Below are 15,320 nucleotides of genomic sequence, written 5' to 3'. Positions count from 1 at the left end.
ATATTTTTGATTAATAATGATTATATATTTTGATATGAATGATTATCAGAATTAGGACTCTGGTATTGCTTTAAAGGCACTGTCCATAGTAAGGCAAACAACCTGCTTTATATTGTTGTCTTTTATGATTGGCTGCAAAATAATATAATATATATATCATGATATAATCAATCTTCTGTATTTTATGTCAGAAAAAAGTAAAAAACATGATTATTTTCAAAAGTTCGATGTGTAATCATGAAAGTTCTCAACATTGCACACCCACATACTGTATATTTACATTAAGGTCACATGAGACAAAAAACTTTCATATGAGATAGTGATTGCATAACAATAAAGAATGCAGGAAAACAAAGCTGCTGTTAATCATCATAGAAGAATAAGCAGTGTTAAAATTCTCAACTAACAGAGAATAGAGCCCAAAAGATCAAAGCCATGATGCAAACATTACAGAATTAAAGTTTTGTCAGGTAAACTGAAACACAAGAGGCAGTAATGCAACGTAATGGGAGTCAATGGCCATAAAACACCAAGAACAACAATAAAGGTAACGTTCAAAGGGATTTAATGCACTTGCTAAACAAACATCCTGAGGCAGGTTGGTTCAGTGAGAGGGTGTGAGGGTGTTTGTCAGGTGCACATTTATGATGTCAATCCCATTTGTATTCTACCTTATCCCAAATGTGCTCTATTAACCTGGGAGGAATATAAGACTGGAGAGGACACTTAAGTACATTGAACTCAATGGGCAGAGTCAGTGGCGAAAAAGATCTGCACAGACCACTCTCATGTCCTGTTTGAGGAATACCAGCTCCTGCCTTCAGGAAAGCCCAGAAGGAATAAATACAAACATTCATTCCTTCCTTACTCAATCACACTAAAAAATAATCCCCTAGGGAGATTGTTGAGTACATTTCTAAGGTTTTTAGGGACATATATTTAGAATTTTAGTGCATGTTATGGACTTACAGCAGCATTTTGGGGGGTTGGGGCCTTGTGCCCTAATGGACTAAAATGCTGCACCCTAAAGTGCCCTCATGAGTCACAAGATGCACACTTAAGTAGCATCTAGAGTGGCAAAAAAACAAGAGGAAGTGCTCTACTGGCTGCCATTAATTTGTGGCCTCTGAAGCAAAATTTTAATTAAAAACAATTGGATTGATTCTAAAGGAGTGCATTTCTAGTGGAGGAAAGTGATGTAGTGTCCTATAAGATGCCCTTCCAATCAAAAAGGGTGCCGTTATGAAGTCCCCTATTGCCCTAAGGGGGCCCAAAGGGTATCCTTAGAGGAAATAATATCCAGTACTGTATTGAAAATGCCCAGCTCGGTGATAAAAATGAATTAAACAATAATGTGTGGCAGTCCATATAGAGATCCAAATGCAACCCCAGTTGCACTTCGACATATCTGCCTTAAGTGTATTAGTGGTGCATGCCCCACCAGTGCACAGTAGGTGCCCTTTTAACTTTTTGCCCCTGCACTTCCAAATGTCTGTGTACGCCACTGGTAAAGATTCACTCCAGATTGTGCCAAGTTGTGACCTTTCACAAAAGAAATTGCCATGTTATGAATCAAGTTACATTATGCATATTAACATCATATAGTAAATGTAGATAAGTCTAGTGTACCTGTGTGTTGATGACAGTCATAGATCACGTGTTATTGTTTGGAGCAGGAAACTGCCTGTCGGTTACGACACACACACACACACAGAACAGCTGCTGTGTGGGACACTTTCTCCCTCATCCATCTATGTTTGCCCTCACCGTGTCCGGTATGCGTGTAGGGATGAAGGGATGAAGGGATGCCTCTCCATTAGAAAGGAAATTCAATTACCATCATGCGTAGATGTGGAGTAAACAAATCCGACACGCAATTAGCTGCTGCTGCTAGCTGCTAGGTAGCTAGCTACCGCAGCTCAGCAGCCCGTAGGGGGGAAAGAGGCACAGCCGTGTGTAGCTACAGCTAACCGTCAAGACGTGGACGTTGACACTAACCTACACCTGGCTGTGCCAAGCCAGATACGCGTTTGTTTGTTTCACTCTCACATAAAGGGACTACAATGGAGCTGTTCCAGGCCAAGGACGACTACATTCTCCAGAGCGGGGATCGGGCTCTGTGGTGCAGTCGAAAAGATGGGACCATGACGGTTAGACCGGGTACGTATGTTAACGCGACAGCGTTCTCTAGTGTAGCTATAACACGTATCGTCTTTTAAGTCGAAGTACAGCGCACATATCAGGTGTCGACTATCTTGTCTCACTCTTGTCAAACATCGTTTTGCTCTTGGTGCCGTCACTATAAGCATATGCGTTTAAAACACCTCACCCCCTCCACTGACACTCGTTCACCGGTGTAATATTAAGAAAGTCATGATAATCTGAGCGCTTTGAATGAGCCAGCTGCGTTGAACAAAAAAAAAACAGCTTTTTTTGGTAACAACGAGACAGTAATTACTTTATGTGTCATTCCTGTGTCTTGAAATCATCGTGCTAGCTTTCATTCTAGCAGTGCCAACACCCCAAACACTCAAACTTCTAATGTTACTCTCTGAGATAAGCATTTGACTCTTCCGGTCTTAACACCAAGGATGTACGTGACACTCACTAGGGCTCAACGATTTGGAATAAGATATGATTCACAATATCAGAGGAAATGGTAATTTTGACGTAATCATTATTCTCATTTGCATTCAAAAAACACATTTAAAGTGTAATTGCTGTGTGATATTTGTGCAGATCTGTGAGAAACAAATATGTTCTTTTCAGTCTGTAGAATAAGATGTGTATAGATCAAGAAAATAATGAATCTAAATTATTTTTTGAAATGTAAAGATTACTCGGTTCAAGCCCTGTGGCAGTGAAAATATCATAAAATCATCTTACTAACCACTATGACAGCTGTCCTAATCTCATAATACAGTCAGGTATTGTTTGACTGTAATTAGTGATGGGAGACTATATAAAGAAATCAGTCACAGTGGGTTGATTGTGATCAATCTTTATAACCTAGATAATTATGAATGTGCGTATTTGTTAATATTTCACAGGGGTGGCATGAAAATGCTGTCTTGCTCATCAATATACAGCCTGCATCTTTCCAGTCATCCCAGGACCTTATTATTTATCATGACCTGATAATAGCTTTTTTAATTTAACATTTGTACCCTTAGTACAACAAGTCATTTAGTAATGTTTGGTTACATCTGTTAACTTTATCTGTTTTTCAAATGAAATTACAGGAGTTTATAGACAAAAGACTTCATCTGTTTACAGGACCAAGTAAAAGTGTATTTTTTTTTACAATTATTGCAATGACATCATACATCTTATTTGATAATTTGTGACAGAAAATCTTCATATTTCCCATTGCCTATCAAAAGCTGACTGCTTTAAATTTACAGCATTCATGTACAATAAATACACATTCAAAACGGCATGTTTATGCTACTGAGGTTTGTAAAGCACTCCTTGGCATTAGACTTTGGCAAGATTTCATTAGTTAAGTACCTCTGCTGCTCAAAGTTGTGACAAAGAAATGGTCACGCTTCCCTAATTAATAAAATAGCTGTAAAACATCTCCACATGAAGTGAAAGAACTGCTAAACCAAAAGGAAACTTTCATTGGACACTGCAAAAGGCTGTGCGTGTTATCCTGTGTGTCACTTGATGTTGTATGGCTGTGCAGCCATCCTGAACAGGTTTTTAGTTGCACCACTGTTCCATTATTTAATTGGAAAGAGGGTTTCCACTCCTCACTGGGTTTCCGCTACTCCCTTAAGCACACAGGGAAGTATTTCCATGATAGTACTTATTCGGAGTCATGTTGTGGTATTACTTTCTTTTTTCTGTGAGACCCTCCTGGTGTGGGCCGTTAACAGTCACCGTCTTTCACATTCCCTTGTACATGAATTTCCCTGGCTAGTGGAACAGGAAGAAACATTGGCATTGTCCACACATATGCTGTTCTCCAGCCACAGCCACACCCACACCCTCATTATTCCAGTTTTCCCTGTTATGATTTTTAATCCATCTCCAAATCCAAATAATTACTATTTCCCTCCCAGTTACTCATTCTGAGTCATTACTGACTCCTGCTATGGGTTCTTAGTAACAAAGTTTTACAGACCACAGGTTCTACAAGTTCTAGACCAAGTCTTTGTGTTTGAGGTGTTTCACTGGGAATTGAAAACATTTTAGAATGGCAGCAGGAAACCACCTAACCATGACCCCATGATGTACTTTCTGTTGGGTTTAACACGTAGATGAAGCTTTTTAGGGTGAATATTTTGCTGTTTCTGACAGAAAGTGTGTATTTTAAGTCTTTGAATTTGTCAACTTACTTAGCAGAAGAAAGTACATGGTCCAATATTTACAAATATGTAATCATTTATCCTTGCTTATCTGGATGTCTGCATGTTTTATTTTGCTGATCTGATATGTTTCACCTGCATATTTGTATTTCAGCCACAGACCTGCTGTTGGCATGGAATCCAGTGTGTTTGGGTTTGGTGGAAGGACTCATTGGAAAGATACAGCTTCACACAGGTAAGTGGAGAATGGCGAACCTTTAAATGGACACATTCTTGCCAATGATTTCCATCTGTGTGCACTGGACACTTGACTTACCAAATCAGCCTCTATTTTGAAGTTGTAAAAACATTTGCATACTAGTGCATTCATGAACAGGAGTGGGTCTGGTTTTGTTTGTTTTTGTAGTCCCAAAGGGAGGATGTTTGAAATAATAACCCTCCACAAGTAACTGAACAAAACCTTTGCTAATCAAATGGATTAACATGGTTTAAATGTATTTACTAGATGTCTTGTGTGGCCTTATGTAAAGAAAAAAAAATCTATAATGGTGTGTGTGCAGCTGCTTTCTTCACACCTTTCAGAATGTGAGGAATTCTGCACCCATGATTCAGCTCCTCCTTCTTCTTCCTTCTCATCTTGGCAGATCTTCCTCTCGGTCTTGTATTAATCCGCCAGAAAGCTCTGGTGGGCCATTTACCAGGCAACCACAAAGTCTACAAGATCACCAAGATAGCTGTCATTCCTCTCTCTGACGAAGAACCCCAGGAGCTTGAGCTGGAGGTGTGCTCACAATACACTGTAGATGAGAAAACAGCATTAAGGAGTTGTGTTTTAATTAATGTACTCAATCGGCTTGACGATCATTATACATAACATGTTTTTTGTGATTCATTCTGAAGATGATTGAGATACAGAAAGAGATGTACTGTAGCTGTTTTTAATTAAGGGATGAATCACATTTAGAGTGAAAATTAAATGCAGGCATAAAACTGCTATTATAGATCACAGAGGAAGTTGAATGATGGCTAAGATGTCGGTGTTTCAGGAAGGCATCATGGATGGTGAGACAGAATATTTTCAAGTGAGTAGTTACAGAGGATGGTTATTCTATAATAGACTTGGATCCCATCCTGTTATATACTGTCTTTGTACTGCAGAGTGATCAGTCAGCATCCTTTGTGTCTAGAACTCCTGTAGACCAGTGTACTCGTGAGTGTTTACTGAAGACGGAGTTTCTTGCTGTGCTGTGTATAGTAGGTAGTAGTAGTATGCCACCATAAGGGGATACCAAATATAGCGATTACATAATTTGATGGTAGAATAGGTAAATGATCATAATCATGTTGATAATATGTGTATTTACATTGGTGTAATACAATATTTTCTCTCCAGCTGTGCAAGAAGCATCACTTTGGTATTGACAAAGCAGAGAAACTGGCCCAGTCTCCCGATGAGTCAAAGTTTTTAATGAAAACTTTTAGTCAGATCAAATCTAATGTGGCTGTGCCCATCAAAAAAAAGGTATTTTTGTTCGTATAATAAAATGTTTTCTTTCATGTTTAAAACTACACACAGTTTCCAAACATTTCTACTTTAAAAGCTTTTGCTTCCTTCACCTTTTCAACCATCCCCTGATTTTCAGGTCAAAGAAAACAAAGAGAAGGAGCGCTTGGAGAGGAGACTGCTGGATGAGCTGTACAAGATATTCATAGACTCCGACTCCTTTTACTATAGCTTGACCTATGATCTGACTAATAGTGTGCAGCGTCAAGGAGACTCGGAAAAGACCAGTTTACCCCTATGGAAACAGGTTTGTAAATAAAATTATACAAAATATTTGAGTTATTTTCTTCACTTTTTTTACACTCACATGTAGATTGTGGAACAGCTTCACATCTGACTGTACTATTTTCATCTCTGTCAAAGGTGGATGATCGTTTCTTCTGGAATAAATACATGATCCAGGACCTTATTGACCTTCAGGTAACTGCGTTTTCCACACAGAAATACAGACTTGTACTACTTATTGTTGTTCATCTATTTTAAGATTTGAATAAAAGCCCAGACTGATCCTTTGACAAATGCTGACAAAGTCATACACTATTATTTAAAGTCAGCAATAGCCTGCTAAGTAAATGTGACAGTTAGATGTTCAGATTGTCAGCTGCATATGAAAATACTCTCACTTACTGACGATTATCTGCTTTAGTTGGTTGAATGTAGAGTGCTTTTCTTATCAGCTTGGCAAACAGGATTTGAATCTCCTTGTTCTACTGTTCTTCTTTTTAACATTGGACTGGTCCAGGTCCCAGAGGTTGACCACTGGGTGATACCAGTTATCCAGGGGTTTGTGCAAGTGGAGGAACTGGTGGTGAACTATAATGACACATCAGATGAGGAGAGGAGCAGTCCTGAGACCCCGCCCCAGGAGGTCACCTGCGTTGATGACATCCATCCTCGCTTCACTGTGGCTCTGATCTCCAGACGTAGCCGTCACCGTGCAGGTAGAACATCTTGGCCTAGAAGATAGTTAGGCTTGAGCTGTTATTCAGTTTACATGTGTGGGTCATTTTTCTGTTATTAGGATATATGCAAATGTGACTTGTTTCTCTTCTTTCAAAAAGCTTGTACATGTAATCCTTGGAAGACAATTATGTCTCCATCTGTGATATAAATAACCCGGTTGTTGATGTTTTCTCCTTGCCCAAAGGGATGCGGTACAAACGTAGAGGAGTGGATACAGACGGCCATGTGGCTAACTATGTGGAGACAGAGCAGCTGATCCATGTGCACAGTCACACTCTGTCTTTTGTGCAGACTCGTGGCTCTGTGCCTGTCTTCTGGAGTCAGGCAGGATATCGGTACAATCCCCGGCCACGCTTAGAGAAAGGTCAGTGCAGCTGCATTATCTCCCAAAGAGCCTTAACAAAGTGTTTCACAGGCTGTGTTTGAGTACAATAGGCTGTGCACCTTCACCGTTTTTTGTTATGCTTAACAGGCTCTTTGGGGTTTACCAGTCCTTTTACTAACATATCAGCCAAATAAAGTTATCCTGTCACTGAACTTATTTGTACGTTTTAACTTGGGATTTGAGGACTTTGCTGTGAATTGAAAAGTTAGATTTGCTTCATATTTACTGAAACAGAAGACAACACTTCAGTTGTATGAAAACAATTTACATTTGTTTCTAATGATTCAGGAGAGAAGGAGACCATGTCTTACTTTGCTGCTCACTTTGAAGAACAGCTTAACCTGTACAAGAAACAGGTGAGTCAAATTCCCCCAAGCGTATGCTTGGGTATATGTTTTCATGCATCTGTCTTGAGTTATTGTTATTGTTATTTTAAATGTACTACCACTGTAAACTAACAACATTTTTTGCCACTGGTGTCATAATAACTGTGAGAACTACCTTGTTCTTCATGTAGTAACTAGACCAAGATCATCCTGACAAGATTGTTTTTTGTTGTTTTTTTATTATTATTCCATTATTGTGATCTTTGACTACACACAATACCACCTAGCTAGTTCATTAGTTTGCAAATGTAACAGTAGTAGGGCTGTAACTAACGATTATCTTTATAATTGATTAATCTATCGATTAGTTGCTTGGTCCTTAAAGTGTCATAAAATGTTGAAAAATGTAAATGTCTTTTTTTTCTTTCAAACCAAAATTATTCAGTTTTAATGATTTCTGTTATATGGAGCAACACAAACAGAAAATATTCACATTTAAGAAGCCGAAAGAGCACTCAAAAAACACTCTAATTAATCGATTATCAAAATAGTTGACGATGCATTTAGTAACAGATAAATAATTGATTAATTGTTGTCGACCGCAAGGTGCCATTAAAAGTGCTTGTTCATTTGTCTGTTGTCTGTCCTCTGATCAGTGTTTATGCAGAAATGGCTCAAATGCCCTCAGTGTGTGTTATCCACTAGGCTTAATGACTTTGTCTTCTTCAGGTCATCATTAACTTAGTGGATCAAGGTGGACGAGAAAAGCTAATTGGCGACTCTTATCTAAAGCAAGTCCTGCTTTACAACAATCCAAACCTCACATACGTTTCTTTTGACTTCCATGAACACTGGTAAGACATACTGCACTCAGAAGTGAAACTCCTTTGTGAAAGTACTTGCAAAAAAAACATTTTATACCACAATGTATTTATTTCCTTTTTATGGTTCTTGCATCCTTTTTCCTAGCCGAGGTATGAGGTTTGAGAATGTGCAAACACTGACTGATGCAATTTCTGATATCATCACTGACATGAAATGGGCCTGGTAAGTATTATGTCACCATTTTTTCTTGTCTTTTCAAGAAAAATTCTAATAATATAAGCAATAGATTTTATACAGAAAGCCACTATAAACCACCAGTGCACTGATGCATGTCTATCAACTTGATTACCTTAATCTCTTTAATATATCCAGTGTATGTGTGTGTGTGTGTGTGTACCTCTCTCAGGGTGGACCAGGCAGGAGTCATCTGCAAACAGGACGGAATCTTCAGAGTCAACTGTATGGACTGTCTTGACAGGACCAATGTGGTTCAGGCTGCTATTGCTCGGGCAGTGATGGAACAACAGGTGAGTGAATAGACCCAGGTAAAGAGAAGAACAGAAATGTCACTATTGCAATGTTGCTCAAGTGTGCACACCAGCATAACCATTAATGTCCCAATGTATCTTCACAGCTTTCTTCTAAAACAACATACTGACCTTTCTCATTGTAAATTAAGACAGACATGAGTGTATGCAAAAAGAAATTCAAAACAGCTCACACTGAACATTTTACTTCTTCATGCAGCTGAAGAAACTGGGTGTGATGCCTCCAGAGCAGCCCCTGCCTCTCAAGTGCTACAAGATTTATCAGATCATGTGGGCCAATAATGGAGACACCATTAGCAGACAGTATGCTGGAACAGCAGCACTCAAGGTAACGTCACTGTCCCACATTTAAATCAGCTTTTGCTTAAAACACAGCCAAGTGTGTCATCTTCTTTTGACCCAGTTGATTGTTCAGTGGATAGTTAAAACACAAAGTGTAACAGACACTGGCTCATCTGTTTCAGGGAGATTTCACTAGGACAGGGGAACGGAAACTGGCTGGTGTGATGAAGGATGGTGTGAACTCGGCCAACCGCTACTATCTGAACCGTTTTAGGGACGCTTACAGACAAGCAGTCATTGGTATGGAAAAACGAACCAAATATAATGGCTATATTACATATACAAGGTTGTCCTATAATCATTCCGTTTATTCCCCAAATCATTTGCCCTTCTATGCAGACCTAATGATGGGCCTGCCAGTCACTGAGGACCTCTACTCCATCTTCAGTAAAGAGAAGGAGCATGAGGAGAAGGAGAAAGAGAGCCAAAGAGGAGCCCAGGAGCAGGTCAGCCTCCTGCTCCAGACGTACATGCAGCTTTTGCTGCCAGATGACGAGAAGTTCCATGGTGGTTGGGCGCTCATTAATTGTGACATGAGGTTAGTTCTCCATGTTTGCTAGCTCCTGACCCCTTCCTGTAAGAAAGATTTGTATATAAGTGCTGATAGTTCCACAGGGTTAACTTACAACTACCAACTGAGCAACTTTGTTAGTAATTTGTGAAGTTATCTTTTTCATGGTACTGTTCCTGTGCTTCCCCCCAGCCTTATTGATGCAACTAACAAAGATGTGGATGTCCTGCTGCTTCTGTCTGACAAAGCGTACTACATTGCTTAGTAAGCCTCACTTTACGTTTGCCAAAATATCTCTTCAGTCATAGCTCTTGTGAATTCTTTTACACTTGCATTTCTTTTCTTGTAGCTATGACGAAGAAGCAGATAAAGTCAACCAATACCAGCGCCTCAATTTAGAGGGATTGGAAAAGATTGAAATTGGTAAGAAGTCAGACTCAAAGGAGAAGTGAGGATTCTTTTACGTTTACTCAAATGACTCACTCGGCACTTCCCAAAAGTGTGCTGTCAATTATGATTCATGCAACAAATGTGCATTGTTAAAAATTGTGTTTTATTTTGCAGGTCCAGAGCCTACTCTGTTTGGGAAGCCAAAGTTCTGTTGTATGCGTTTGCATTACAGGAACGAAGAGGCAAGTGGGTACTTTCACACACTGAGAGCAGCGACACGAAATCCTGAGGATGATGGAAAAGGTACAATGTCATATACTTGCTTCTTTAAATTCTCTAAGCCTGCTGAAAGGAAAATTCTTACATCACTGAAATTGTTGAAACCTACATTGTGACATATTTCAGATACGTTGCAGTGCATAGCAGAGATGCTTCGCATAACTAAACAGGCCACGGGGTTGGACCTGCTTGTGGTTGAAAAGAGGCTTGAGAGGTGAGTAGCTAGTCATTCAAATAAGTAGCATTCATCTGTCTTTCTCAAGATGTTAAGGTCTAGTGTGTAAGAATTAGTGACATCTAATGGTGAGACTGAAGATAGCAACAAATTAACTACGGCGGCCACATGACTTTGTCTGGGTTTGTTAGTATAGTGGTGTTGTGTGTTCTTGTGTTGCCTGCCGACATTCTTAAACTGTGCACAGGAAGTGATTTGCTTTACATCATGACTGACGGAGGCACGGCGGAAGCACAGCTGCTACATAGCACTAGTAAAGCGCGATGTCTGCAATGATTCTGTTGCTAAAAAAAGAAACTGGTTGTTCAGCAGTTTGACAGGATAAAGCTTATTGCAACTGGGTAGAGGAGGAGAGGGGGGGTTGTGGGATCAAATAGACATTCGTCATGTACATACGCTGGCAGTGTTTTTGTAATTACTCAGCGGAGTCCCGCACTGGAGCTTTAAAGTGATTATACACTTGTACAAGCATGCTTATGCATAGTTTATTCAATTTCAGCCAATAAACTCTCCTAAGTGTTACACACTGGACCTTTTAATGTAAGGAAGATCAGTCGGTTTCATGAGCTGTTTTTCCTTACTTATGTTGTTTGTGTTCCAGGCGACAGAGTAGACCTCATGAAGATATAATGGGGATCCAAAACAAACCCTCTGATCAGGTTCAAGGAAGCTCTGGTTTGGCACAAGGCAAAAGTTTCCTCCTCAACAAATTCTCCTCTCTCAATCAGAAAGTGAAACAGACCAAGACGAACGTAAACATTGGCACCTTCAAGCCGCTTGGAAAGCTGGGCAACTTCTCCAAGCCTGATGTAAAAGTCAATTTCCTGAAACCAACTATGCATGTCAACCTGTGGAAGTCAGACAGCAGTTTGGAAACATCAGACAACCCTGGCACAGGATCCCTGAAAGACATTGGTGACGAGCACTCTGAAATGTCAGATGACTCGGATTCCTATAATTCTGACCCAGATCACCCTTGTTCTGGTTCTTTGGAAAATGTGGACTATGTGCTGCCCAGCTGTGGCATTGTAGCATCAAACCCTCGACTGGGCAGCCGCTCCCAGTCCATTGGTAGCGTGGAGCTAAATATCCCCTCCATTATCCACGTCACTGCCTGTGACGAGGTGCAGGAGAGCTCCTCTGTAGTCAGCGACGACAAGTCTCCAGGTGCTGCCTCGGTGGCCGAAGAAGCCATTCTGATTGACTTTGGTACTCCCATTGATGCCTACTGCCACCAGTTTGTCCAGGATGCACAGACCAAACCTGTTGAGGTGTTTGGGGAGCATCCACCAGCCTCTGTACCTCCAGTCAACCCTCTTGTGCCTATACAGAATAGGACCCCAGCAAACTCAGACAAGCAGCTAAACTCTGAGCTACAGGAAAAGCCCCAGCTCCCCAGGCCTTCTCAGCTAGATGTTGAGTCCGCTACCTCCAATTCCAATCTCCTTCCTGTACAGAGGCCCAGCTCTGCGGTCTCAGGAGGCTCTCAGAGGAGTCTCGGTTCACAGATGGAGGGCAGCCTTGGCCCTTCACCTGCAGACAGCAACAGCAGTCGAGTGGTCTCCCCCTTTGCCAAGATCAAGAGCTCCATGGTCCAGGTGGCCAGCCTCACCCAGGCAGGACTCACCCAAGGGATCAACTTTGCTGTGGCAAAGGTACAGAAGAGCCCCGAACCAGACACCGTCACTGAGGTCCAAGAGAGTGAGCTGAAGGCAATGTTTACCCAGTGCCAGACCAGGATCATTCAGATCTAGTGCTTTCCTTGTAGCCGTACAACATGTTGAAACTTCCTGTATGGTAGCAGTAGCAAAAGTGTGCACATAGAGTCGCTACTCAGCCAAGAAATGCACTGTCAAATTTACCCTTTATCTAAAATGGTCCATACTCACGGCTATTGTTCCGAATTTTCAAATATAAACTGAAGCCCATAACCAAGTGGCATGTGGCTGAAGGGTTGCCAGTTTGTGTTCCCGCCAGGTCTCACTAAGGAAGGTACCCAATCCCCATTACTGATTGTTAATTGGAGACTAAATTGACCCCAGCCTCTGGAGGTTATTTGTTGTACCGGCCCCAAGCCCGGATAAATAGTAGAGTTGTGTCAGGAAGGGCACCCGGTGGCATCCCCAAAAAATAATTAAGGAATTATCTTACTCTCAAGAGAACACTCCCTCTCGTCCCTTTATGCTATCCTACACATGATGTAAATGTGAGTGGAGTATAAAGATGGCATAGGTACGGCAAATGTTGGAAGTATTTGGGAAATGTGTGAAAATTCCCATGTGTCATTGAAAACTGTATGCAGTTACAATCGATTTATTCTCCTGTCATAATAACATGCTGTCCTTATGATTAATTACCTTAAAAAACTATGGAAATAATGGAGAGTTTAGGTTTTTAAGACCTTGTAAACTCTGTACTTTTTTCTACACATGTACTTTTTTGTGCATGTAAACATGTCGCTGTCCTTGATCTGATGACTCATTACCCACAATGCTTGCATGTGAGGTTAATGTAAAACGACTGATATGAACATGGCAGGTAAAGATCAGCTGCATGTTGAACAACCAACTGTCACCTGTTGGCACTTGTGATATAGACCTCGTTAAAAAAAACAACAACGTTCAGTTTGTTAATGTTACTGCTGTAGAATCTGACCAAATATCTTTTGTGATTCCCAAAGGATAGTTCTATGTTAACTTTGTATAGCTTTCAGAAACTAGCCAGGCGACATACTGTACGTAGTTATCCTATGTAATTCAATGTTGTCAAGTGGAACATAACAAGATATACCATTAGAAATAGAAATTATGACTACACAAAGACCTTTGGAGTATCATGGTTGTTGATATGTACAGTGAGTATTGTATGTTTAACTGTTCCCTGAGTAGAGCCGTCCCTTGAGCTTTTTTGTGTATAGTAGGGTGGCAACCTAATATGTTTAGAGGTTTGAGGAGCATTATATTTTGAAAGGAACACCCAGTACTGTCGGCGATAATCACAAAAAACGGAAAACTGCTGGTTGGAGTTTTGATAAGATTGTGTATAGAAAGAACTATTATGAAAATGACAACTTGATGATGGTTTGTTTGAACCGAGTCCTAAGCCAGCGTTGTATATTGACGTTGCATGTTCGAAAATGGATGGGAGAGTAGCATTTTGTAGGTATAGAAGCAGCTGCACCCACCCACTTATATAAAACACTGACGCTTTATGCACTCCCCCAAACTGCAATTATATTTGCCTTAACAGGGACTTGAAGTGGGATTAAGTATATTATCAGGTATTTATGTCAAAATCTACCTTTTTAAGTCCATTCTTTCATGTTACATTTGGTGTACTGTATAAAAAAAATCATGTTCAGGGTTATTGTATGTCATTCGGCTTTATCTTGGGATATTTCATGTGCTGGCTCATGCATTCTCCATAGACACGTGCAGGTTGAAACATCACTGCTGCTGGCGTTTAGGATTGTTTGCTGCCGAACCCTAGTTATATTTATGTAGTAAGAAACTGTAAACATTACGTTATATACGTTTTTTCCCCTAACTTCTAAAAGTGATGTTTTGCCTCAGTTAGCCCCTGTTAAACTTTACAGATTGTCATTCGGTGAAACTCAATAAAAGTTATTGTAGTAAGTAATTGTTTTGCTTTGAGCTGAAATATCCCAAGGTAAATGGTCAACATTTGTATCTTGTGTAACATTTGCCTCTTTTCTGCATTCATCGTGCACACCAGCAGATAAGATGTGGAATAAGTGTATATTATATCTGACTAAAATTGTATAAAGTGAGACTGTAGCCTTGGCTGCTTTGTGGGTGCTAGATTATATAGTTATTGAACCTGCTGATAGTGTGTGGTGCTGCCAAAGCTTTAAGGTGACAGATGCAATGCAACGTTTTAATTAAGAGGGTAAGAGGTGTTATTTTTGTTTTTAAAATTCCCTTCAGGATTGCAAACACTGGAGCAGTTCTCAAAGCAGAGACACATTATTCTGTCCTGGCTGTATCAAGTTATATGTATGAAAAGAAAAAGAAAACGGTGATCTTCAACATTCCTGACAGAGACCTCAGTGTCACAGTGCAGGTGTCTGGTTTTTATATGCAAAAGCTGACATAGTTAGATGTAATCCTGCATTTGCTGGGTGAGATTCCCCCCCTTAACCTTTTGTTTTTACATTAACTGCTTTTGTAACCACCACCTAATTTGTTGTCTATGGTCGACCCCACACCGTGACATATCATCATGTGACTAGAGGTCTTGAAGCATTTGATTTGCACTGTTGAAGCACATTTTCTAACATTAGCACCATCCATCTCATCTGAATGTTTGTGGTCATGTCTCTCCTCTTTACCAACTGACTGTTGTCACTGATTTCCAGTGTCCTGAGATTGTATTGTATATTAAAGTATCCTATTTATTCTTATTCCTTTTTTGCTGTGTTACTTGATTAGATAATGCACAATACAGGTTTTCTTTAGTAAAATACAACCATTAGATTAAAAAGTACACACGAGAAGACTGCATGCACGTGTGTTATAGATAGATGAGCAACTATGCAACTTAAAATATTAAGTGAACACCTAAATAACTTGATGGATGAAATATTTCAGCTGAAAATCATACAAACCTGACAAAAAAA

At 40.1% G+C, this 15,320-nt stretch overlaps 1 protein-coding gene across 1 annotated transcript; it reads left to right on the top strand.

The window, feature by feature from the left end:
- Nucleotides 1-1,349: 1,349 nt before the first annotated feature.
- On the top strand, nt 1,350-15,104 carry inpp5f (inositol polyphosphate-5-phosphatase F). The gene is made up of 20 exons (XM_058651910.1): nt 1,350-2,160; nt 4,468-4,548; nt 4,958-5,094; nt 5,707-5,835; nt 5,957-6,124; nt 6,241-6,297; nt 6,620-6,818; nt 7,025-7,204; nt 7,514-7,581; nt 8,281-8,405; nt 8,521-8,598; nt 8,783-8,903; nt 9,124-9,252; nt 9,389-9,506; nt 9,606-9,804; nt 9,970-10,041; nt 10,127-10,200; nt 10,342-10,470; nt 10,573-10,660; nt 11,283-15,104. Exons 1-20 carry the CDS (start codon nt 2,064-2,066, stop codon nt 12,433-12,435), a joined length of 3,402 nt encoding a protein of 1,133 aa, XP_058507893.1. The 5' UTR covers nt 1,350-2,063; the 3' UTR covers nt 12,436-15,104.
- The last annotated feature ends 216 nt before the right edge of the window (nt 15,105-15,320 follow it).

The sequence above is a fragment of the Solea solea genome, chromosome 15 (genome assembly GCF_958295425.1).
Source record: "Solea solea chromosome 15, fSolSol10.1, whole genome shotgun sequence".
Lineage (NCBI taxonomy): Eukaryota > Metazoa > Chordata > Actinopteri > Pleuronectiformes > Soleidae > Solea > Solea solea.
This window is presented reverse-complemented; position numbering and strand designations above follow the sequence as displayed.